Below are 25854 nucleotides of genomic sequence, written 5' to 3' on the forward strand. Positions count from 1 at the left end.
TCTGTCCACATGCAGGTAGCTGAATGAGGTGATGTCAGGTCACATTAGGGAGGAGGCTACCCTGCAGGTTGGATTTGGGGGTAGCAGATGGCAAGTGGTGGGAGTGAGTCCTGTGGAGGGGACATTTGATCAGACTCCTGTAAACACCTGTAGAATCTGCTGTGGTCCTGTTGCTCGGCTGAACGGCCCTCCTGGGGAGCCACACAGAGGATATGGCGGGACCTCAGGGGCCCCACCATCAGGTCAGGTGATCTTGCTGCCCTTGTGCCAACAGGTGAGCTCCTGGATGGGCAGAGGGGTTTGGTACCCTCCAACTTTGTGGATTTTGTCCAGGACAGTGAGTCACGACTGGCAAGTACACTGGGGAGTGAACAGGACCAGAATCTCATCAATCATTCCAGCATCGGCTTGGAGGGGGAGAACATTCTGGACCTCCATGCCTCCACTCACATAGACACTGGCCTCACGGACGACGGTGCAGGGACGCTGGGTGTGAACGTCGATGAAATCGGAGAAGACATCGTGCCTTACCCTAGAAAAATCACCCTCATCAAACAACTCGCCAGAAGTGTCATTGTGGCCTGGGATCCCCCGGCTGTGCCGCCGGGCTGGGGGACAGTGAGCTGCTACAATGTGCTGGTGGACCAGGAGACGCGTGTGAGCCTCACGCTGGGGAGCAGAACCAAGGCCCTCATCGAGAAGCTCAACACAGCAGCCTGCACATACCGCATCTCTGTGCAATGCATTACCAGCAGGGGCAGCTCGGACGAGCTGCAGTGCACGCTGCTGGTGGGCAAGGATGTGGTGGTGGCCCCTTCCCACCTGCGTGTGGACAACATTACACAGATCTCTGCCCAGCTCTCCTGGCTGCCCACCAACAGCAACTATAGCCATGTCATCTTCCTCAATGAGGAGGAGCTTGATGTGGTCAAGGCTGCGAGGTACAAGTACCAGTTCTTCAACCTCAGACCCAACATGGCCTACAAGGTGAAGGTCCTGGCCAAGCCCCACCAGATGCCGTGGCAGCTGCCCCTGGAGCAGCGGGAGAAGAAGGAGGCCTTCGTGGAGTTCTCCACATTGCCTGCAGGTGAGCCCTGTCCTTCCGTGGGGCCCCCGAGGGAGGGAGGAGGGCTGGCAGGAGGGGGCGGGCGTGAAGAGCACACATAGCTACCACATTTGGCAGGATGTGCAGAGTGTGTGCATTTGCACCAGAGGGGCGGGGGAGGATGTGCGGATTTTGTTTAGGCACCATGATTTTGAAGATATTTCTTCTCATACCGGCATCTGCAAGAAGCACCCCGCCCCCCAGAAAAGAGAGGAGGAAGTAAGGCCACATCTGGGGACAGGAAAGGACATCTCCCCCATGGCATCCCTCCCATCTGCGTGCTCGTTGACTGGAATGGTGAACAAAGTGCCTATGCTCCTTCAAAACTGTTCTTTCCCTCTCATTGTAAATCACACGTGTGGATGAATTTGTATAGAAGGTGTGAGGTTCTGTTGAGGACGCTCTTCGGGGTCCCGGGCGCATCTGATGTGTCATGACAGCAGGTCTCCTGTCGGCCTCTGCTGCACTAGAAGTGACGCACTCCCCTTCCTCCCCACACACACCCTGAGAAGTCGTAAGAAAGGGATTGGGTGCATGAGCCTGCGGGGCTGCCCATCTCAGATCCACTGGGCCCTGGAGCTGCTGGCACACCTGCACACATTCCTATGCTGGTCTTCGCCATCCATGCTGCACCTTCCAAGCCAGCCAGCTGTGCCCAGTGTGGGGAGCCTGAGACCCTGGTGGGAGGGCAACCTTCTTGGAGCAAAGAAGGTTATTTTTGCAAGAATATTTGAGGGCAGAATCTGTTTCCCCTAGAGCCTCTCTCGGGCCTGTGTTACACATGAGATTCCTCGGAAACACCCAGCTCAGCAGTCTCTTTATTGGACTTCTCTCTGTGATTAATTAATCCAGCCCTGCTCAACCTCATTCATCAGAAGCTTTTACAAAAAATTCATTTCTTCTCCAGGATCATTTTTACCAGCTGCCTCAAGTCTTCCATCTAACGCAAGATTGGCTTTTCAATTTGTGATGGATTCACTTCTGTTTCATTGTATTTTCCCAGCATTTGCAAAACCCACAATGAACTAGCGTCTGACCTACAAAGCAGCAATGTCATGGGCGGGTGGAGCAGATGCTACCTTAAGGAGGGACGGATGCCTTAGTAGGAACTGATTTGTAAGAGGCCATCACATTTGTGTTCCATTGATGACTTGGTTTTCTGATCAAATACTGGGATAATGAGGACCCCTCTGTTCCCCAATGCCTAATACAAAGTCATGTGGTAGTGCTAGGGGGGCCATCAAGAAATGAGAAACACCAGGCACAGGGCGGGGTGGGGGTGCTTAGGAGAGATGAGGAGCACACACGTTGGGACCATCAGGACGGGCTGCTAGACAAGCTCCTGGTGAAATGGAGAGCCTGAGATCCAGGAGTGAGCTCAGGGCACGTCCTAAAGGTTAGCCCCCCATCACTGATGTCCAGTCTGTGCATACTGCCAGAGCATAGCAGCAGTCACTCCTCACAGCTCTGGGGGCTGGAAGTCTGAGACTGATTTGGGGTCTGGTGAAGACCCACATCCTGGTTCACAGGTGGCATCTCCTCCCTGGGGGTTAGGATTTCAGCATGAATTCTGGGGACACTGCATTTGGTCCAGAGCTGATAAAAGTGTCAGAGCTGGGTAATCAAGAGAACACTGGTGACCCTGAGAGAATTCAGGTTTCCAAACACTTAGATTAGCTCCAGGATGCAATGCAAGCCCTCAGAAAACTCTGGTCTGGATAGAGTGACCCACTCAGCAGAAAGCTGGCGCATCCTGAACTCCAGAGTCCCCCCCCCCCTTAATGAGAAGCCACTCACCCCCCAAGGAGACAGATCTGTCATATTTTCAGCAAGCCGATACTAGAAACAGGACATCACAGGTGGGCTCACAGGTTTGCAGAGCTGCATGTCCCAAGAACAGCTATCAGCACAAGGATGGGTAATGTGTGCTTTAGGATGGCACCAGCTGTATGAATTGTTTGGAGCAGGAAGTGTAGTATTTTCATTAGTAGCCGTTGTGGTACCTAAATTCTAGGTGTGGAATTTCTAGCTGGGGTTCAGAGTAGATTTCAGATCAGAATTTAAGATAATTTTTAGGGTTTGCAACACTACATACAGCATCTTCTGAAAAGGACTTCTCAAAAGGGCCTAGACAAACAAGGCACATCATTCCCAGCTGGCAGCACCAGGGTCCTGTGGTCCCTGCAGAGGCCACGCCTGCCCCCCCAGAGGTGGCCAGCCTTCCTCCCTCCAGCCTGGGCCAAGCATTGCCCTGTGCATCTCTCAGCCTCCCAGTGCCAGGTGAACTGGCTACTTGAGTGAAGAGAGAGGGGCTGGAATTCCTCCTGAGCTGAGGTGTCGCCCTGCCTTCTGTGGCTGGCTTAGTATTTGCAGCCCTAAAGATTCAAGGCAGATCATGCCCAGAAGCCTGTGTGCAGAGTGCCCAGTGGCTGCAGGAAGGGCAAACCGCTTCCCAGATGGGACACAGGAGACCTATTCATAGAACTCTTCAAATCTGTATATCCTTCCTGGCTTTTGTCTGCTCAGTCTCTCTAATTATTGAGATTATTATCTGTGTGTCTATTTTCTTCTTCAGTTTTCTCATTTTTTTTGTTTTATATATTGTAAAGCTCCATTGTTAGGTGCATACACATTTAAATTGTTAGTTCTTCTTGAGGAATTGACTCCTTTCTCTCTTTTATAAAAAAGATTTTATTTATGAGAGAGAGAGAGAGAGAGAGAGAGAGGCAGAGACACAGGCAGAGGGAGAAGCAGGCTCCATGCAGGGAGCCTGACGTGGGACTCAAACCCAGGACCCCAGGATCACGCCCTGGGCTGAAGGCGGCGCTAAACCACTGAGCCACCCGGGCTGCCCTTGACTCCTTTCTCATTAATGAACTGCCCCTCTTAGTCTCTGGTATTACTTCTTATCTTGAAGTCTGTTTTGTCTGATACTCATATGACCACCAGCTTTTTCATGCTGAGAGCTTATATGTTATATCTTTTTCTAACCTTTGAAATCCCTTGTGTCTCTATTTTCAGTATGTCTCTTGTGAATAGTCTATAGTTGGGTCTTGGTGTTATAACAATCTGACACTCTTCCTTTTAACTAAAATCTTTAGTTCCTTTATTTTTAGTACAATTACTGATATGACTTTGTTTAAGTCTGCCATAAGCTCTTTGTTTTTCATTTGTCCTGTTTTTTGTTTGTTTATCTTTCCCTGCCTTTTTGAGGGGAAAGGGAAGAGAGGGGTCAACTAATGGTATTTTTGTATTCCATTTCTTCCTCTCTGAACTGTTTTTTTCTTTTTTTTTTCTTTACCATAACTCTTTGTATTCTTGTTTTAGAGATTGCTGCAGGGAGTGACACATGCATATTAAGCTCATTAAAAATGAGATTACATTAATAACATAATTCATTTATAAGGGAAGAATAGTACCAGGGTATAATTCCCCTTATGCTCCTTTATTTTTACTCTTGTTTTTATATATTTTATTTCTATATATATTGTAAACCCCTCAATCCATTATTGTTATTATTTTTGCTTTAATCAATTGCTTTTGAAGAATCTGACAAAAACAGTCTATTTCCTGATATACCGACAATTTCCACCAGTTTTTATCCCTACTTCTACTTGGTATGATTTCCTTTTAGCTCTGAAGAATTTCCTTTAGCATCTCTTTCAGCATTATTTTAGTTTTCTAAAAAACAAAAACAAAAACAAAAAAAAACTCTCATTATTTCACTTTTATTTAAAAGTATTTTTTCTCTGGGGGCACTCGGCTGGCTCAGTTGGAGGAGTGTGCAACTCTTGATCTTGAGGTCATGAATTTGAGTCCCATGTTGAGTGTAGGGATTACTTAAATAGATAAAACTTAATTTTTTTCTTTGGATATAGAAATCTCGACTATTTTTTTTTAAATTACAGGACTTTGCAAATATTGTAGCTTTTCTCTTGGCCTTCTCTATTTGTATAAGGAGTCAGCTCTCTTTCCTATTGTCATTCTCTGACTCCTTTCAAAATTTTTCTCTTTGTTTTTGATGGTTAGTAATTTGACTCTAATGTGCCTATGCTTATTTTACTTACATTTTTTTTTAATTTACCGATACTCCTGGAGCTAAGAGTGGTAGTAGAGGTAGTTTTTCTTCAAGTTTCAAACTTTATAACTCCACAGACTTTTTTCTACTTTATTCTACCTTTATGTTCTGAGAACTTAGTTATACATAAGTGAGATTGCTTGCTGTTGGCATACAGATTTATGAACTCCCCTTTATTTTATTCATTGTGTTTCAGTTATGATAATTTCTATTACTCTGTCTTTAAGTCTATTACTCTGTCTTTAAGTCTTCTTTTGCAATGTCCAATCTGTTTCAAAGAGTATTAAATAAAATTTTTATTTTAGCCATTGTAGTTTTCAATTCTAGGATTTTCCTTTGGTTCTTTTAAACATTTTCTTATCACTCCTGGAATTTCCATTTCTTCACCTACCACATATATCTTTACCTATACATTCTTTAACTGATTTGTAACAATTATTTTAATATTTTTTTTAAATTTTTTTATTTATTTATGATAGTCACAGAGGGAGAGAGAGAGAGAGAAAGAGGCAGAGACATAGGCAGAGGGAGAAGCAGGCTCCATGCACCGGGAGCCCAATGTGGGATTCGATCCCGGGTCTCCAGGATCACGCTCTGGGCCAAAGGCAGGCGCTAAACCGCTGTGCCACCCAGGGATCCCTGTAACAATTATTTTAAAGTCTTTGTTAATGCCAACATCTGGGTCATCTATGGGCCTGCTTCTACTGACTATTTTCTCTCTTGATTATATATCACATTTTCTCATTTCTTTCTATATCTACTGACTTTCACTGTGTATCAGACATTATAGATTATGCCCTGGGGAGACTCTGGATTCTGTTACCTTCCTCAGTAACAGCTGTAACCATACCTCTGCAGTGTTGAGGTTTATTCTTGCAGACTGTTACATTACTTTGACATATCTAGATTGTGTAGATGCTTGTTTTAGCTTTATTTGGGTGAATATATTTCATTTTTGCCTTTAGAATGTGGCCTGTAGTCCTTTTTTTTAATTTATTTTTTATTGGTGTTCAATTTACTAACATACAGAATAACACCCAGTGCCCGTCACCCATTCACTCCCACCCCCCGCCCTCCTCCCCTTCTACCACCCCTAGTTCGTTTCCCAGAGTTAGCAGTCTTTACGTTCTGTCTCCCTTTCTGATATTTCCCACACATTTCTTCTCCCTTCCCTTATATTCCCTTTCACTATTATTTATATTCCCCAAATGAATGAGAACATATAATGTTTGTCCTTCTCCGACTGACTTACTTCACTCAGCATAATACCCTCCAGTTCCATCCACGTTGAAGCAAATGGTGGGTATTTGTCATTTCTAATAGCTGAGTAATATTCCATTGTATACATAAACCACATCTTCTTTATCCATTCATCTTTCGTTGGACACCGAGGCTCCTTCCACAGTTTGGCTATCGTGGCCATTGCTGCCATAAACATCGGGGTGCAGGTGTCCCGGCGTTTCATTGCATCTGTATCTTTGGGGTAAATCCCCAACAGTGCAATTGCTGGGTCTTGGGCAGGTATATTTTTAACTGTTTGAGGAACCTCCACACAGTTTTCCAGAGTGGCTGCACCAGTTCACATTCCCACCAACAGTGTAAGAGGGTTCCCTTTTCTCCGCATCCTCTCCAACATTTGTGGTTTCCTGCCTTGTTAATTTTCCCCATTCTCACTGGTGTGAGGTGGTATCTCATTGTAGTTTTGATTTGTATTTCCCTGATGGCAAGTGATGCAGAGCATTTTCTCATATGCATGTTGGCCATGTCTATGTCTTCCTCTGTGAGATTTCTGTTCATGTCTTTTGCCCATTTCATGATTGGATTGTTTGTTTCTTTGGTGTTGAGTTTAATAAGTTCTTTATAGATCTTGGAAACTAGCCCTTTATCTGATATGTCATTTGCAAATATCTTCTCCCATTCTGTAGGTTGTCTTTTAGTTTTGTTGACTGTATCCTTTGCTGTGCAAAAGCTTCTTATCTTGATGAAGTCCCAATAGTTCATTTTTGCTTTTGTTTCTTTTGCCTTCGTGGATGTATCTTGCAAGAAGTTACTATGGCCGAGTTCAAAAAGGGTGTTGCCTGTGTTCTCCTCTAGGAGTTTGATGGAATCTTGTCTCACATTTAGATCTTTCATCCATTTTGAGATTATCTTTGTGTATGGTGAAAGAGAGTGGTCTAGTTTCATTCTTCTGCATGTGGATGTCCAATTTTCCCAGCACCATTTATTGAAGAGACTGTCTTTCTTCCAATGGATAGTCTTTCCTCCTTTATCGAATATTAGTTGACCATAAAGTTCAGGGTCCACTTCTGGATTCTCTATTCTGTTCCACTGATCTATGTGTCTGTTTTTGTGCCAGTACCACACTGTCTTGATGACCACAGCTTTGTAGTACAACCTGAAATCTGGCATTGTGATGCCCCCAGTTATGGTTTTCTTTTTTAAAATTCCCCCGGCTATTCGGGGTCTTTTCTGATTCCACACAAATCTAAAAATAATTTGTTTTAACTCTCTGAAGGAAGTCCATGGTATTTTGATAGGGATTGCATTAAATGTGTATATTGCCCTGGGTAACATTGACATTTTCACAATATTAATTCTGCCAATCCATGAGCATGGAATATTTTTCCATCTCTTTGTGTCTTCCTCAATTTCTTTCAGAAGTGTTCTATAGTTTTGAGGGTATAGATCCTTTACATCTTTGGTGAGGTTTATTCCTAGGTATCTTATGCTTTTGGGTGCAATTGTAAATGGGATTGACTCCTTAATTTCTCTTTCTTCAGTCTCATTGTTTGTGTATAGAAATGCCACTGACTTCTGGGCATTGATTTTGTATCCTGCCACGCTACCGAATTGCTGTATGAGTTCTAGCAATCTTGGGGTGGAGACTTTTGGGTTTTCTAGGTAGAGTATCATGTCATCGGCGAAGAGGGAGAGTTTGACTTCTTCTTTGCCAATTTGAATGCCTTTAATGTCTTTTTGTTGTCTGATTGCTGAGGCTAGGACTTCCAGTACTATGTTGAATAGCAGTGGTGAGAGTGGACATCCCTGTCTTGTTCCTGATCTTAGGGGAAAGGCTCCCAGTGCTTCCCCATTGAGAATGATATTTGCTGTGGGCTTTTCATAGATGGCTTTTAAGATGTCGAGGAATGTTCCCTCTATCCCTACACTCTGAAGAGTTTTGATCAGGAATGGATGCTGTATTTTGTCAAATGCTTTCTCTGCATCCAATGAGAGGATCATATGGTTCTTGGTTTTTCTCTTGCTGATATGATGAATCACATTGATTGTTTTACGGGTGTTGAACCAGCCTTGTGTCCCAGGGATAAATCCTACTTGGTCATGGTGAATAATTTTCTTAATGTACTGTTGGATTCTATTGGCCAGTATCTTGTTGAGAATTTTTGCATCCATGTTCATCAGGGATATTGGTCTGTAATTCTCCTTTTTGGTGGGGTCTTTGTCTGGCTTTGGAATTAAGGTGATGCTGGCTTCATAGAACGAATTTGGAAGTACTCCATCTCTTTCTATCTTTCCAAACAGCTTTAGGAGAATAGGTATGGTTTCTTTTTTAAACGTTTGATAAAATTCCCCTGGGAAGCCATCTGGCCCTGGACTCTTGTGTCTTGGGAGGTTTTTGATGACTGCTTCAATTTCCTCCCTGGTTATTGGCCTGTTCAGGTTTTCTATTTCTTCCTGTTCCAGTTTTGGTAGTTTGTGGCTTTCCAGGAATGCGTCCATTTCTTCTAGATTGCCTAATTTATTGGCGTATAGCTGTTCATAATATGTTTTTAAAATCGTTTGTATTTCCTTGGTGTTGGTAGTGATCTCTCCTTTCTCATTCATGATTTTATTAATTTGAGTCTTCTCTCTCTTCTTTTTAATAAGGCTGGCTAATGGTTTATCTATCTTATTAATTCTTTCAAAGAACCAACTCCTGGTTCTGTTGATCTGTTCCACAGTTCTTCTGGTCTCGATTTCGTTGAGTTCTGCTCGAATCTTTATTAACTCCCTTCTTCTCTTGGGTGTAGGATCTATTTGCTGTTTTTTCTCTAGCTCCTTTATGTGTAAGGTTAGCTTTTGTATTTGAGTTCTTTCCAGTTTTTGAATGGATGCTTGTATTGCGATGTATTTCCCCCTTAGGACTGCTTTTGCTGCATCCCAAAGATTTTGAACGGCTGTATCTTCATTCTCATTAGTTTCCATGAATCTTTTTAATTCTTAATTTCCTGGTTGACCCTTTTATCTTTTAGCAGGATGGTCCTTAACCTCCACGTGTTTGAGGTCCTTCCAAACTTCTTGTTGTGATTTAGTTCTAATTTCAAGGCATTATGGTCCGAGAATATGCAGGGGACAATCCCAATCTTTTGGTATCGGTTCAGACCCGATTTGTGACCCAATATGTGGTCTATTCTGGAGAAAGTTCCATGTGTGCTTGAGAAGAATGTGTATTCAGTTGAGTTTGGATGTAAAGTTCTGTAGATATCTGTGAAATCCATCTGGTCCAGTGTATCATTTAAAGCTCTCGTTTCTTTGGAGATGTTGTGCTTAGAAGACCTATCGAGTATAGAAAGAGCTAGATTGAAGTCACCAAGTATAAGTGTATTATTATCTAAGTATTTCTTCACTTTGGTTAATAATTGATTTATATATTTGGCAGCTCCCACATTCGGAGCATATATATTGAGGATTGTTAAGTCCTCTTGTTGAATAGATCCTTTAAGTATAATATAGTGTCCCTCTTCATCTCTCACTACAGTCTTTGGGGTAAATTTTAGTTTATCTGATATAAGGATGGCTACCCCTGCTTTCTTTTGAGGACCATTCGAATGGTAAATGGTTCTCCAACCTTTTATTTTCAGGCTGTAGGTGTCCTTCTGTCTAAAATGAGTCTCTTGTAGACAGCAAATAGATGGGTCCTGCTTTTTTATCCAGTCTGAAACCCTGCGCCTTTTGATGGGGTCATTAAGCCCGTTCACATTCAGAGTTACTATTGAGAGATAGGAGTTTAGTGTCATCATGATATCTATTCAGTCTTTGTTTTTGTGGACTGTTCCACTGAACTTCTTCTTAAAGGGGAATTTTAAGAGTCCCCCTTAAAATTTCTTGCAGAGCTGGTTTGGAGGTCACATATTCTTTTAGTTGCTGCCTGTCTTGGAAGCTCTTTATCTCTCCTTCCATTTTGAATGAGAGCCTTGCTGGATAAAGTATTCTTGGTTGCATGTTCTTCTCATTTAGGACCCTGAATATATCCTGCCAGCCCTTTCTGGCCTGCCAGGTCTCTGTGGAGAGGTCTGCTGTTACCCTAATACTCCTCCCCATAAAAGTCAGGGATTTCTTGTCTCTTGCTGCTTTAAGGATCTTCTCCTTATCTTTGGAATTTGCAAGCTTCACAATTAAATGTCGAGGTGTTGAACGGTTTTTATTGATTTTAGGGGGGGATCTCTCTATTTCCTGGATCTGAATGCCTGTTTCCCTTCCCAGATTAGGAAAGTTTTCAGCTAGAATTTGTTCAAATACATATGTGGCCTGTAGTCCTGATGTATGATTCCAACTTCTATGATATGGACCTTCTCTCTCTGTAATGGAAAGCTCAAGTTTCTCTAACTTAGCAGGACTTAACTCCAAATTCTTCCTCTTAGCCTAGGGCAGCTATCAGAATCATTGCTGAACTCTATAGTCTAGCCATTTTCTTTCCTTTATGTTGTTGGCATTCTTGCCTGCCCTGCCCAGGAATGATTTAGGAGTCACTGAATAGTTTGAGGGGAATGGGCACACAGAGGTTAGGGATCCTCTTGCATTGGATCTTCACTCTTTGGGATTTCTCTCAATTTCTATCATCTCTGCCATCACTGAATGCTGACTTTTAATTCCACAATCCAGCAAGACCACCACTTTCTGCTTGGACTATATCTCTCATAGAAGTGAGCTGGGCAGTGTTGTAGAGAGAATAAAAAGGAATCTGGTTAAGTGTGGGTTTTGCTATGTGTTTCCCTTCTTTCTAGGCACTGATCACATGGTGTCCACATCCTCTCTACCCACTACTGTAGGATGAATCACACTGGACATGTTCATGGGAGGCTTTTTGAAATAGTTCTAGGTGCTTTTTTCCACCACAAGGTGTGGCTGCTTTTCTCATTGCTGGGTATTCTTCCTAAGCCAAGGAGAAAGACCTGGCTTTGACAAGAACCACTGATCACTTTCATCTTCTGAATGCTACCAGGTCATGAGGATGGTGGTGAGGCAATTAGGGGAAGTGGTACCCCACAGTGTCTCCAAGAGCCCTGGCAGGAATTCAGCTTTGAGTGGATGAGTGCCTCCGTGATCAATCCCATATTTGGCAGACTGAATCCATCACAATGACCAGTCACAGGGAAGGAGACAGACAGCCCTCAAGGTTGATGAAGTCAGCAGTGCTTAGGAAGGAACAGTCACCCTCAGAGACAGAAAACAGACTCATCATCACTAAATCCTGAGTCTGGTCAGACATATCCAACTATCAACAGCCTCCAAAACAAGTGATCCCCACCAAAAGGATTGTTCCCTTTAGAAAGGTCTTCCACTTCTGATATAGAGGCTGGAGATGTCAAGATCTTGTATGGGAGGGTGTCCAGTGCCTTTGGAGTCAAGTTGAAACAAATAATAACAATAGTTAGCATAGAAAGGCCACTTACTCTGAGCCTGTCCACTGCTATAAGCACTTCACCTACACATCAATTCATTTATCTCACAGCTTGTTGGCATTGGCTGTATGGATGATTGGATGTATGTTCAAAACCATGATTTCTCAGGAGCTTGTTCATGATTCAATCTGATGCAGATATTGCTGATGGGCAGCCCTCTTCTGATGGTGATTTGGGGACCCAGGCATGCCGGTATCATGTTTTCACCATTTCCAGTATGTGACTCGTGAGGCTATCCACAGGGGCATCTCCTTCCCAGACAACCAGAGGGGGAAGGACCATATAAGTTCACCTGGGGAGACTTTGGTGGGCTAGCCTGGACATGGCACCCACCACTTCTGCCCACGTTCCTTCATAAGTCAGCCACAGGGCCATGTCTTACCAAAAGGGAAGTTTGGAAACTGAGCACAGCTGTCTGAGCAGGAGTAAAATAATAATATGATGACGATGTGTGACTGAGTAAATAGCAGTTGTTGCCACCAGGCGCTATATTATCTATTTCATAGATAAGGTAACTAAATAAAAGACAGTCATCCAAGGTCCTATGTCAGTAATTGGCAGATCTGAGACCTGAACCTGGGCAGGCAGGCTCCAGTGTCTACTTTCCTATCTATGTTCCGTCCTGCCTCTGACTTTTTCACATTTCTTGGATGACACAACTGGCTGTCTTGGTTCTAAGGCAAAGGCCTTGTATCTAGTAGTAGCCAAGTCTGTGCTGAGTGGGTGAGTGGATGGGGGAATTGTGAATGAAAGGACATCTGCTCTTTGAGTCAAGATTCTAAACATGCCTTTCTTTGGCAATATGTCACGTTTAAATTAACCATCCAGGTAGAATTTCACTTCTGAACCAGGTTGTGAAGGAATTTTGAAGAACTTTATTACAGCGTGTTATTAAGAGTGGAGTCGTATCTGCCTTTGCAAATGGGCTGCAGGGATGCGTGGGTGTGAATCCTGCTTCCAACACTGAATAGCTGAGTGACTTCCCTTGAACCTGAATTTCCTCACGTGCAAAGTGGGGGTGCACTGGAATCACAGGTGTGGTGAGCATCATGCGGTGTGAAGGACACAGGAAGAGAGGAATGTGTGGCATGGAGTGAGTCTTCAGTACACGGCTGGCATCCTCCTACCCAGAAGTGCACACCTTGGGAGAACTGTAGCAAGGTCTTGGAGTACGCAGGGCCCAGAGCTTTCCTCCTGGGCGTTATGCATCCATTCCCTTCCAAATGAAATGCCATGTACATTTGAACAGGAAGATGTGGGAGGTTTGCACCAGACTTTGAGGGAAGGAAGCCACACAGGGCGACAGGCAGCATGACCGGGGCCTTGGCCACTGGCTCCCTGCTGCTTGAACATGCTGCTCAGCACCTAGTCAGCACATTGGGTGTGGCCACTGCACAGCAGGAAGCATTAGCTGGGGTGACTGGAAAGTCTGTGTGGAGCTGGATTCTCAGGCTCAGATGCTGTTCTCACACCCATCTCTTGCTCCTCAGCTCTGTCCCCTCCCACAGAGTGGGAAGATGGGTGATATGTGGCCCATGCCTACCTTCTCTCAAGTCCACAAACAGAGAGAGGAAGGAAGAGAGGAGGCAGCAAGGAGAGGAGAAGGGAGGGAGGGATCTCTGTCCTCTGCCAAATGCTGGGCTCTCTTGGTGCAGCTGAGCCAATCCCGTGGCCTGGCTAAGTATGTCCATGCCAGGAACAGGGCGCAGGTGGTCGCAGAGGGCAGACGGAGGCCCAGGTGAGCAGCAGTGCCTCGGGACATGCCAGGGGCTGTTGCCCTGCTGCCACTCTGCCCACCCACCCCGTGCTCTCCCCTCCTGCCCTGGCCACAGGACTCAGAGTGCTCCTTCCAGGTGAGAGCCCTGAGCATCGCACCACCAACTGCTCACTGGCTAGAGGGCTGGGCCCTGAAAGCTCTGCCTTCTGTGCCCCCAGGCCCTCCGGCGCCCCCACAGGACGTCACCGTCCACCCTGGGGCCACCCCAGCCACCATCCAGGTCTCCTGGAAGCCGCCGGCCCTGACGACTGCCGGGCTGTCCAACGGGGCCAATGTGTCTGGCTATGGCGTGTATGCAAAAGGGCAGAGGGTGAGTTCTGGTTGGGGGGTTGCACGGGGACCGCCGGAACCTGGAGCGGTGAACACAGGGGAGGGGCATGCCCCCAAGATCAACCAGCCCTTCCTGAAGAGCACCTGCAGCTTCTCCCAGGCCCTCCTCCCTCCCAGAACACTGACAGCCCCCTTCTCCCCTGTGGCTCCTTCTTTCCAAGAATTCTCTCTGCCAACCTCCCACGCCCTGGGCGGTTCCTGTTCTTCTCCCCTTGGTACTGAAAACTCACCTCTTGACCCCACCAAATCAGGGCCCCCTCAATGGATGATGGGCTCATAAACTCCACCAACTGTTGTTGAAAAGATGGCACCTCAGCCAAAGTGGAGGGGGACACATGCGCATCAACACACAGCTGGCCCGGCTCCCAGAAGCAGTGTGTCCTTAATTCCGCTGTAGGGACCCCATATCAGCCCAACCTCGTCCCAGTGCATGACAGGGACATGGACACAGACAAGGCTGCCTGGGGGAGGCTGGAGGGAGCTTCTGTGCATTCTCTATTCCCCTCCTGTTCCCACCAAGGAGCCAGGGGTGACACATCAGATGCAAGTGCCTATCTGAGCTATTCCTACCTGGTCCTTGGGAGCTGCCACCTGCAGGGGTGTTCTCCTTCTGCTCCCCTCCCCCCCAGAACCCCCCTCTGCTCCCCCTTCTCCAGGACTCCCCTCTGTTTCCCCTCCTCCTCCAGGTCTCCCTTCAGCTCCCCTCCTCCTCCAGGACTCCCTTCAGCTCCCCTCCTCCCCACTGCTCCCCCTCTGTGGGGAAGCCCACAGGCAGGCTATGCCTGTACAGATGAGGTGCTGTCCTCGCTCTATGGCAGCAGGAAGTCCATTTGGTTCCCCTCCCAGCTTTGGCAGTTTACACCTGGTTTCTGATCCTCTGAGGCCTCATGTCTGTATCTGAATGGGTCTGGACTGGGAAGGGAAGGCATGGCCCTTGTTGGTGCCTGGGAACCTCCAACAACTGCACATGTTGGGTCTTCGAAAGCCCCTAGCCTGCTCCTCCCTCCGAGGCTCCTTCCATCTGCAGGCCGGGCGTGGTTGGGCTGGGCATGGATAGGGCCCCAGTGTCCAGGCACGACGGGCTGTCAGGTACAGGGGGAGAAGCTGCGGGGAGGTGGGCTTCCTGTGACGGGCATTCTCTGTGTGCAGGTGGCCGAGGTCATCTCCCCCATGGCAGACAGCATAGCTGTGGAGGTCGTGCGGCTGCGAAGCCTGGAAGCCAAGGGCGTGACCGTGCGGACCCTCTCTGCACAGGGCGAGTCCACGGACTCCACCACCGCTGCCATTCCCCCTGACCTCCTGGTGCCTCCAACCCCCCACCCGAGAACTGCTCCCACACCGAAGCCCTTAGCAAGTGTCGGAGCCCTTGAAACCAAAGATGAACACCTGGGTCCCCATATCACAGTGGACGAGGCCTGGGAGCAGGGTCGGGCTCCAGCCCCGGTCCACGGGCACATGCTGGAGCCGCCCAGCCTGCAGGGCTCAGGCCCGGGGAGGCGCTCCCCCTCGCCCAGTCGGATCCTCCCGCAGCCGCAGGGCACCCCGGTTTCCACCTCGGTTGCCAAGGCTATGGCCCGGGAAGCTGCGCAGAGAGTGGCCGAGAGCAGCAGGGTAAGGCTGGGCTTGTCGCTGCTTCCATGTCATCTGGAAGGCAACCTGTCCCTCATCCATCGGCCCCCGTGAGGCTGCAGAGGGGGCTGCGCAATGCTGGTGCCCAGGGGCTGCCTGGCCTGGGAGAGAGGGATGCCCATGCCATGCAGCCTCCGTTTCCCCGCAGATTGCTTTCTTGGCCAGATCCTGATGGAATCAAAATGTTTTCAGTATGTGACTCTGGACGTGTACTTGGAGAAAATGCTTCTCTACCAGTCTGGCTTAGATCAGAAAACAGGCAGTGAGCAGCCTGCTACCTAGGCTCTGGTCTGTGTTGAGGGTCTGAGTGGTGCCTTCTGGAAGTCAGCTCAGAGACCCTCTCCCTGAACGAGGCTCACATCTTAGTTCTGCATGCTTCAGAGCTATAGCTGTGTGTGTGTGTGTGTGTGTGTGTGTGTGTGCACGCATGCATGTGTGTGTGTACACACGCTCACAGACATGTTTGCAGACACAGAGACCTACGTATGTGCACATATAGACAGATGTGTATATACACGTGCATCTACATATATCCCTACATGCTGACATGCATGTATATAAATATACTCACATGTCTGTTACTGGAAACTGTCCAGGCCGTGGGGACGGGGAGCATTTGGATTATGGTGGGGCCGTATTCCAGACAAGATATGCAATGAGACGTGACAGTTAAGAAACACCTATGAAGTGTGTCCCCCATCCAGGCCTTGGAGAGTAGAATCTGGAACTGGACTAGACCATGTGCCCTACCACCACCACCTGGGACAAAGTTCCCATCTTTTCCTCAGGTGTACTGGTCTGCCGGGGCACCCAGCATGTCTGCTGGTCTCTCCAGGTTGGTGACCCCTGGCACCGCCCTCTCTGACATCCATGCTGATGCTGGAGGACCCCCACTTCCTGGAGGTCCCATGGGCCGGGTTGGCCTGACTCTGGGGTGGGGACCGGGCCAGGGAACCTCAGGAAGGGCACAGACCCTAAAGGTCAGAGCTAGGTGATACAGGCCATATACAGGACACCCAGGAGGGATGTGAGGTGCAGTGATAGCTTTCAGGGCCTCCTGAAACACTGGGAATCCAGGTTTTTCTGTGAATTCTCCCATTTGGTTCAGGATTGGCTTCAAATACCTAAAAAACAACTTAACACTAATTTGTGACTTCTGATGAGGGAAGTGCTTCCAAGTATGCACACTTATTGTGGGCTGACCACCTTTGTGTCATCTTCACAAAGCAGAAGCCTGACTCTGAATGTTGGGTGTATGGAAGCTCTGTGGGCAGGTGGGGCCTGGCAGTGGACCGTGGCCCTCCACTCTTTGGGATGGCAGCCACATATCCTGCAGCCCTGAGACCCCCAGGCAGGGTCCCCAAGGACAGGCTGGAGCCAGTCTCTGGGGCTGCCAACTCCCCTGCCAGGTCACCTTTCAAAAGCATGGAGAGAAAGCAAACCTCTGAGTCTCATTTTTCAAGAAAATTAGTTGATCAGGTCAAGAGCTGGGCAAAGGAGACAGATGGAGAGAGAACTTTCTGCTGGTATCCCTAGGTCACCTCCAGCAGAGGCAGGAAGTGGTTCTGGTCAGGGGCAGGGGGCAGTGCATCAGAGGCCAGCGCTGGGCTATCCAACACGGGTCCCTGCCCGCAGTAGCTCCCAGGAGGGTGGGGGGCTGGGCGAAGGAGAGGCTGAACCCAGAAGATTCGGGGACCTGGAGGCCTCCTCCCCCTCCCAGCCCCTCCTGACAGCTTCTTTCCTTCTCCTTCCAAGCTAGAGAAAAGGAGCATCTTCCTGGAGAGGGGCAGTGGGCAGTACATGAACTCAGATGAGGAGGACAGCTATGACTCCCCGGACATCAAGAGGAGAGGTGCCTCGGTGGACGACTTTCTGAAAGGCTCAGAACTTGGCAAGCAGGTGAGTGTGGGAGCGGGGTCCCTGTGGGCCTCCCCAGCCACAGTGCCCTGTGCAGGGTCTGGAGCCAGAACCACTGAGGCCCTTGGAGAAGTTTGTGTTTAACAACGCCTGTGCATGTGTCACCTCACTTGGGACAGTTCCAGAAGTCTAAATGGGAACCTTTCACCTCCCCGGCTGCCCTGTGCTGACACCTGGCCATTAGGGTGTTCTGTGGGCCAGGTAAACCTACAGATGATCATCTGGTCAACTTAGAACCCACCATTTGTTCATCTACTTTTATGAATCAGACAAATGTTTGCTGAGCATCTGCCATGTGTGAGGTACCATGGGAGAACCTGAAATGAGAGGGTCCACATCCTACACCCAGAGCATGAAATGTCAGTGCTTCTCCTTCCAGACCAGACCCTTCCGAGCAGATGTGTCCCGCCTTGTGTTTTGTCTCCAAATTTTGATCATGTGCTCTAATAGAAGCATCCTTGATTGGACAAGAGATGGAAAGGGCTAGAGATTCGGGGGTGTCAGGGAATGAAGACACTGCAGGGACCAGGTCACCTGAAACCAGCAGCACACATGAGGCAGGGCAGTGTCATGGCCTCAGGGATGTTGGACTCACACACGAGGGGTCACATCCTGGCCCTGCTGCTGCTAGCTATAGCTCTGCAGGCAGGTTACCCAGGCTCTCAACCAGCAGGTTCTTTGTATGCAAGATTAAATAATTCTACTTGCCTTAATTTTAACAAAAGACACAGAATGCCCAACTATAATGACGAAGGTGATGAAGACATTTCCCCACCCCGAGATACAAGAAGCCTCAGGTAGGAAGTTGTCAGGCTGATTCAGCTAGCCAGTTGTGTCTGGGTTCTCACTTCTGAATTTTCCGCACTTTTGATATTCCCCTCTTTGCTACAAAGTGGCTGCTGAAGCTTCAGTAATCACATCCTTATGTGACAGCACCCCAAGAAGGAAGGAAGGGACAGATAAAAAAAGAGGAGGCTTTCTTTTCAGGTACTTTGCTCTTAACTGGAAGAAAAGTATTTTCCAGAAGCTCCATCAGGTGTCCTGCTACTTCTCACTGGGCAAACTGGAATCATGTGCCCAGCACCAAGAGAGGAACAGGATTCCTACCAATAGCTTATGAGTGATGTATCTGGCCAGCAACAGACCCCTCCTTCCATCCCATGAGTTTATTCTGACATCATTGGGTTGGAATCAGATGAGACTCTATCCTTGTGGAGGGGAGTTTCCTGTACACCCGGGGAAGACTGAGTGAAAACCAGCCTGGTCTCTGTGTATTTAAAGCCATTTGTTGTATATCTTCTACTTGGCACCAAGTGAGAGAATTACAGCTGGAGTAGCTTCTACCCGGAGGCCACAGAGGCTCAGGCTGAGAACCTTCTGGGCCACTTCTCCCTGCTGAGGCTTGCAGAGCCTCCTGCCTCCTTCGCAAGCCACGAACTTAACATGGCCAGAAGTGCATATTTGTCTTTATCTATGGTTGTAAATGAAAACCAGTGTATTCCTTTTTTTAAAATTTTTATTTATTTATTCGTGAGAGACTCGCATTCGCACACACAGACAGAAGCAGAGACACAGGCAGAGGGAGAAGCAGGCTCCCTGCAGGGAACCCAATGTGGGACTCGATCCCAGGACCCTGGGATCACGCCCTGAGCCGAAGGTGGATGCTCAACTGCTGAGCCACCCAGGCGTCCAAAAACCAGAGTATTCTTAATAAATGTGTCATGGGCTGCTATGAAATGCATTTGTCCACCAGGAATGTAAAGAAACGTTAACACCATCTAGCAGAAATAGAACCTGTTCATAAATCTGAGCTTGTCAGGGTGTGCAGTTGTTGCAATGTTACTTATTTGGCCTTAAATACTCGAGATACTGAATGTGGGACACTCTGAGTGAGCGGGACGCCAAGCCTCAAGCCACCCCGAAGTCACGGTCCTGGCCAGGGCTGTCGGTATCTGTGTTCCCATGCACATTACCATGTGCACCCTTTATTCTCAAGGAGGCCTTTCCATTACATTGTTACTGCCTCCTGCACTCACAGGCTCCATCAGGCGTCCCTGACCGAGATGGGCCCAGAGTGAGCCTGGGCAGTGCGGGGTGCCCACCTCCTGCCCGGATGGGGCTGTTCTCCAGACAGCCTAGGGTGCGTGTGTGTTAGACTATATGGTACTTTAAAAAATCTTACATGTCTGTATATGGTGCACATACATGCACTTTCCCACCAGCCGCTGCTCTCCATTGCACATGTATCATGTGCCCGAGTACTGCTGCCACCAGAGCCTATAAGGGTCTCTCCCTGGTCCTGCTGACTCGGAGCTAGCAGACCTGGGCAGGCCATCTCTGCCCTCCTGGTTCCCTGAGCCTGACAGATGGGGACGTCCAGGCCTTCCTCTCCATGACAGGAGCAACTCACACATGCACACACGCACACATGAACAGGCATATGCATGCACTCAGCACACACATACACCCGCATGCACGCACACATGCACGCACATGCATACACACATGCATATGAATGCACACACATACATATGCACATATGCACACCCACACACATAAGCACGCACACATACGCATGCACACACCTACACACATATGCACGCATACATGCACTCACACACATGCACACATACATACACATGCACACACACATATGCACACATGCGGATGCACACACACATGCATACACACATGCGCACACACATGAGTGTGGGGCTCGCAAGCAAACAGAGCAGGGGAAGGTTGCAAGGAGAGCCTGGGTGGCCCTGACTCTGTGGGGCTCCATAGTGTCCCCTTATCTTGGCCACCAGCCTCACTGCTGCCATGGAGACGAATACCACACGGAGAGCAGCCGGGGCTCTGACCTCTCTGACATCATGGAGGAGGACGAGGAAGAGCTCTACTCTGAGATGCAGCTGGAGGACGGGGGCAGGAGGAGGCCCAGTGGCACATCCCACAACGCCCTCAAGGTCAGTGGCCCTTGGTCACCGGCTTCCTCTGCGCGGCCTGGAGCTCCCGTCCCCTGCCTCTTTGCTGGGGCTGCAGTGGCTCCAACAGGCCTTGTTCTACTGGGGGAAGCCCATGGGTTGCAATCGGCTTCTTCCTCATGGTTGAGTTTGTGTTCAGGAATTTCTCCAACCTCCTGACCTGCACTTGGCCCAAAAGTCTGGGAGGAGGGGTTTGGGAGAGTCTGTCTGAACCCTCAGGGTGCCCAGCTCAGTACCAGGAATCTAGGGGGAAGGAACAAATCAGGGAAGCCCCTGCCCTGCCCCAGCCTCAAGTGCTAATTGCAGAGCCAGCAGCTGGAGAGTAGGCCTTGGAGCAGACGGGGGGCCTGGGGACCAGCCGCCCAGCCAGGGGTTTTGCACGTCCCATGCAAGGAAGAAGTTGTGGTGGTAGGTGCTTCAGGGGGCACGGAAGCCAGAGGATTGCAGGGCGCCAGGGGCAACCCACACAGGCCCCTTCCCAGACACCGCCCCCCAGGGCCTACCATCCTCCACTCCCACCCCCAGTGTGGCCACCACTAGTGGGCGTGATGGGGGTCACCTTCACGGAACCTGGGCATGAAGCCTCCAAGGAGCCAAGGAGGAGGCTTGCCCTCGTGTGCATGCCCAGCACTGGGCGAGCAGTGTGGCCGCGGTCCTCCAGTTGTCCCCACCCTGGGGGGAGAGAGACAGCTGCTAGGACCCTTGTGGGCTTTGCAACTAGAAAAGCCATGGAGAGCAAAATCCCAGTGAGATTAAGCACCCGACCGTGGACTTTCTCTAGAACAAAGGGGCATATGTTTTGAATAGTGGATAGAAGGTAACAGCTCTGGCTCCCAATTCACTGCCTACTTGCGTAGATAAGACTTAGATGCTCGCCCAGCAAAGGCCCCTGGCAGGGCCTTAGAGTTATTCTGTCGCTAAAGAACATGCTGGAGTCCTGTGCAAATCCCACATGGTGGCAGCTCCTGCCACTCCTGGTGGCTCCTCCTTGGCTTCCCATCAGCTCCCAAGGCATCACTGGCCAGCAGAACTCATCCTTGAGGGAGGCAAGCCCAGGCCTCCCCCCGACTCTCCCATGCTTTGCCCCAGAACCCAGCTGCCTGCATGTGTTCACAGATAGGCTGGGCGAAGCCTGTATCTGTTTTTTCCATGATACTTCTCCTTTTGTTGGAGAAAGCTCCAGGGAGGGCACTTCCTGCAAATAGTTAAGCAAAGAAGCAAAAGTTTGCCTTCTGTCCCAGGGAGAGGCCCAGAGAGCAATGAGTTTTGTATAAAACCCCCTGGCCAGGTGCTGCTGTGCCAGCTGGGGTGGCCTCCTGGGGGAGGCCGCCTGGGAGCTGACAGCGGGCAGAGTGGCTGCTGATGGCTGCAGGTTCACCTGGCCTTGCCTGTACGCTATTTCTTTTTTTTCTAAATTCTGACGTTTTACAGGCTGATCTGGACTTCTGAGTTCTTTAGAAAGTCCGACATTTTGGGGATCTGACATTGCTGGGCTCAGCTTTCTGCTCATGACAATTCCCTGCAGCTGAGCCAGCTTCCACCTACCCTGGGAGCCCCCAGATTAGACCCCTTCCTCATGCTCACAAGCACACGGTGGGTGTCAGGTTAGCAAAGGGGAGGGTTTGGGTCAGCAGCCAGGGAGCCCTGCCAGGCCTTACCACCAGCACTGAGCTCCAGCCCCTGCGCCCGTCCGCTCAGGTGAATGCACCAGGGTCGCCAGCTTGCAGAGCCCCAAGCGGGACCCCAGGAGGAAGGACCTTGTCTGGTGAGGCAGCCCAGGTGTGCACCCTGCTCAGTGGGCGTGGAGGATGGGCTCGGGGATGCCCCAGTGGAGAGGACCTCTGCAGGGCCAGTGGGCACAGAGTGACCAGGCACTTCCTGGTGTGGGGCGGCTCCGCATTCATCCACCAGCAAAGCGAGGGAGGCAGGGAAGGAGGCCTGGGCAGTCATGGGCACATCCCCGTGGGCCCCACCTCTGCCGCCAGGACCCCCTCGAGGCAGCCAGTGGGTGCAGCCTCCTCAGGGTGCAGGCCTCCGAGGCTGTGCCCCCTGCTGCCCCCTGCCCCTGCCTCTCCTCTGCTCAGAGCACCACCTGCTCCAGGTGACCGTGACCACGGTGTGCCCCCCGACACCACCCCCTCCCCCGCCGAGGCACCATCTCTTTAACTTTGTGTTCTCATTTCAGAGCCGGGTCAGAGCATGCCTTTTGCCCCACGAGTACACACATGCTTGCTGCCCCTCATCGCCTCTGAGACTAATTGTGTCTATTTTCTTTCCTTACCCCCGTGTCACTTTGGTCACACCCATGTTAACACACCACCCCTTTAAGGAGTGCTTTCAGAGTAGCCCCACTGAAGGAGCCTTCCTGGAGCCGCCTGAGCACCCCCAGCTGACCCACCACAGTAAGAGGCTGTTCAGTATCCCCGAAGTAGCCGAGGAGGGAGAGCACCTGGAGCTCTTGCACAGACAGGGCTTAGGGTACTCGGCCAGGGCCAGGGCCCGGGCCTGCAGTGGGGATGAGGCCCCGCAGGCCTCTTGGCTCCCAGCCAAAGCCAGGGGCCCTGGGGGCGGCCCCCCTGCCAAGGACGTCGTCCTGGAAGACAGAGGCTGTCGGTTGGGCCGCGTGGCCAGCAGGAGCCCCGACAGTGGCCTGGACTGTGGCAGTGAGGAGGAGGAGCTGCGTTTTAGCTTCAGAAGCATGGCCAAGTGCAGCCCAGGCCCTGGGCACTGTCCCTGTAGAAGCCTGAGGCCTCTGCTGGCCCGGCGGCGGACGCTGACCCGGCAAAGCAGCATCGAGGAGGACTTTGGGGAGCAAGTGGACCCCAACGACGTCATCAGGAGCGATGACACCCACCTGAGCCCAGAGAGATCCACCCCCAGGAAGTATGGCTGGGAGGAACCCCTGGGTCACCACGGCTCGCGGGATATCTGGAAGAAAAGCATAAAAATGCCCGACAGTAGGGCCACTGCCCCAGAGGCACCTCCCTGGGTTGCAGAAGGCCCTGTGGTGTGTGAAGTAAACTTCCTTCTCACATCTGCTTGCCAAACCAATCCATGTTCATTCTTTTACCTGATTTATTTCTGTTGGTGTCCATCCCTGGGGAGCCGCTCTGCTGGCTTGTCTGTCATTTCCATGCATTTTGATTTAAGTCCCATTGCTTCCCAATCTTTGCCCATGCTGACGACCCCTTTACTTTGCTTTAGAATACTGACCCCCTCCACACCCCCAGAATCAGCGACAATTATGGCTGCTTCAATTAAAGGACAACTGAATCTAAATTTTAATTAAGGGTTAGCTGAACTATGATGATCCGAAAGTTTGGCAACATGTATTTTTTAAACGAACCCCAGGGGACTTGTCACCACTGACACCGTTGAGGATACTTTCTTATTGTGGTTATAGTTTTTGGCTGGCGATGTGTTTTGGTCTTCATCTGTAACTGGAAAAAACAAAGGAGCAATTATTGAAGAGATCCATTTTTACGTATTGTTTTCAAAGTGTTTTTTTTTTTTTTTAAAGCTCTTCCTCCTTCCAGGGGACAGTTTTCAGAATTAATTTTTCATCATCAGCTCTAGACACATCCTCCTGCCTTGTGTTCCAGGCTTATTAGCAGGTTGTCAGGAGTAGGGGTTCATTCAAGGCTTCATTCATGTTTATATTGTGTCCCCTTTCCAGAACATTTGCCCCTGTCATGCTGAACTTTTCCATGAAAACACAGGTGAGCCGCCACCAGGCACCAGGCCTTGGGTCTGAGCCCTGCGGTCGTGGTCTGTCCACACCAGGGCGCCGATCTGGAATCCACTGAGTCACCTGCCACCTGCAGCCCACACCCCGCCCCACCACCTAATTACTGGGACTCCCTGACCACCTTTCATTCCCTGTGTCCCTGAGAACTTTCTGACTCAACTACTTACCAGTGAGCTGGACGTTTCGCTATGATTATCTCCTATGATTCTGACCTTTAGTGCAAGTTAGAAGCAAACCATCCGAGTCAGCCCTGAAAATTGATTGGCGTCTTCAGATTAGGGCCACGATGTTGCCGTGAGTTTCCACGCTGATAACCCACAGAACCCTCTGTCTTTGAGTTTTACTGACCTCACACCCAACTTTGTCTAAGCGGGATGTTTGGAAGTGCAGTCGCCCCTCCGGGGGCGCGGCAGGGGGCAGGCTGGCCCGAGGCTAGCTAAGGGCCGTGTGTGGTCAGAGGTGCCGCAGCTGTGACGAGCCGAGTTTGACCCGCTCCCACTTGGGTTCCAAGTGTTTGGCTTTGGCAGCAGGGGCCACAGAGAACAATGCCTCCCAAGAGTCCCTTCTTGCCCTCACTCCTATCCGTGTGTCAAAAAGCAACTCTGGCGTAGAGGACAGGGTGCCTGGGGCAAGCAGCTTTCTTCTCTTCCGGGTTATTCAGCTAACCTTTCAGTTAAAAGCTAAGTTTAGTTGCCTTTAGAGCTTCTGCTTCTAAGTTGAATTGATTTGGCTAACTTAATTCTCTTGTTCCCCAAGGCTGGTGAGACTTACCACTCTGTTGTGTTTTGTCTTTAGATTTTAGGAAACCCAGTGTCTGCAGGACGGGCTGACAGGGCGGATCACGTGGGCCGGAGGTTCTCCCCTGGCAGTGCTGGTCCTCAGAGGTCCCGGCCAATGATGGTCCCATCCATCGGTTAGTGGGCCTCCTGACTGACACCTTTCTCTTTCTTCCAACCACAGAGCACATGGCTGCTCAGTCTTTGATCTGAGCATGTTTAGAAACTCATTAGGAGTAGCATTTCCACCATGTACAGAAAATTCTCCGTTATTTATGGCAAAAAGAAAGCAGAAAGAGCTTAAGACAAAATAAAATGTTCTCTAATATCATATTGGCTTTTTATGTCAATCTTCTCAAGTGACATGAGGCCAAGTGACATGAGACCTAGAAGAATTGCAGTGTGCTGCCTCTCCACGTCCCAGCTTGTCCTCTCATGAGATGCTCGTGGTCAAAGGAGCAGGAGTGGCAGCTAAACTCCAAACATTTATATAAGCCCGAGTAACGGAGAGTTCTCTACGTGCATAAAATGCTTGGGCAGCCAGGGCTCAAAGTGACAGGAGACACTACAAGGCCTGATGTCCTCGGGAGCACAGGCCGCCCTCCTCCACGTGGTTGCCTCCTTGCCCGTGTGCCCTCCTCTGGCACCCTGCCCACTCCTTCCCTTCCTTTTTGGAATTGAGCCAGTCTTGCTGAAAGCTGTCATTTTAGTCACCATAACCGACCCAGTGGGGAAGCTTGGATGGGAAGACTTCTACTGTTGGATCCACCAGAACAAATTGTGGCAAAAAAAAAATTCCAAAAAGTATTTGCAAAAGGTGATGGAAC

The 25854-nt window shown here is 49.5% G+C and overlaps 1 protein-coding gene across 21 annotated transcripts in view; it reads left to right on the forward strand.

The window, feature by feature from the left end:
• The window catches only part of RIMBP2 (RIMS binding protein 2), a 224486-nt gene that overhangs the window by 181573 nt on the left and 17059 nt on the right, over positions 1-25854 (forward strand). For 11 of the 21 annotated variants that reach the window (XM_072802123.1, XM_072802119.1, XM_072802121.1 and 8 more), the window contains 7 exons: positions 275-1087; positions 13799-13950; positions 15120-15581; positions 17355-17498; positions 20327-20485; positions 22833-23519; positions 25047-25164. In XM_072802123.1, the coding sequence (XP_072658224.1) occupies positions 275-1087; positions 13799-13950; positions 15120-15581; positions 17355-17498; positions 20327-20485; positions 22833-23519; positions 25047-25164 (2535 nt within the window). Of the gene's footprint in view, positions 1-274; positions 1088-13798; positions 13951-15119; positions 15582-17354; positions 17499-20326; positions 20486-22832; positions 23520-25046; positions 25170-25854 lie in introns of those variants that run through there. The other 10 variants (XM_072802127.1, XM_072802124.1, XM_072802126.1 and 7 more) reach the window with 3 other exon arrangements.

Source organism: Canis lupus, chromosome 27, assembly GCF_048164855.1.
Source record: "Canis lupus baileyi chromosome 27, mCanLup2.hap1, whole genome shotgun sequence".
Classification (NCBI taxonomy): domain Eukaryota; kingdom Metazoa; phylum Chordata; class Mammalia; order Carnivora; family Canidae; genus Canis; species Canis lupus.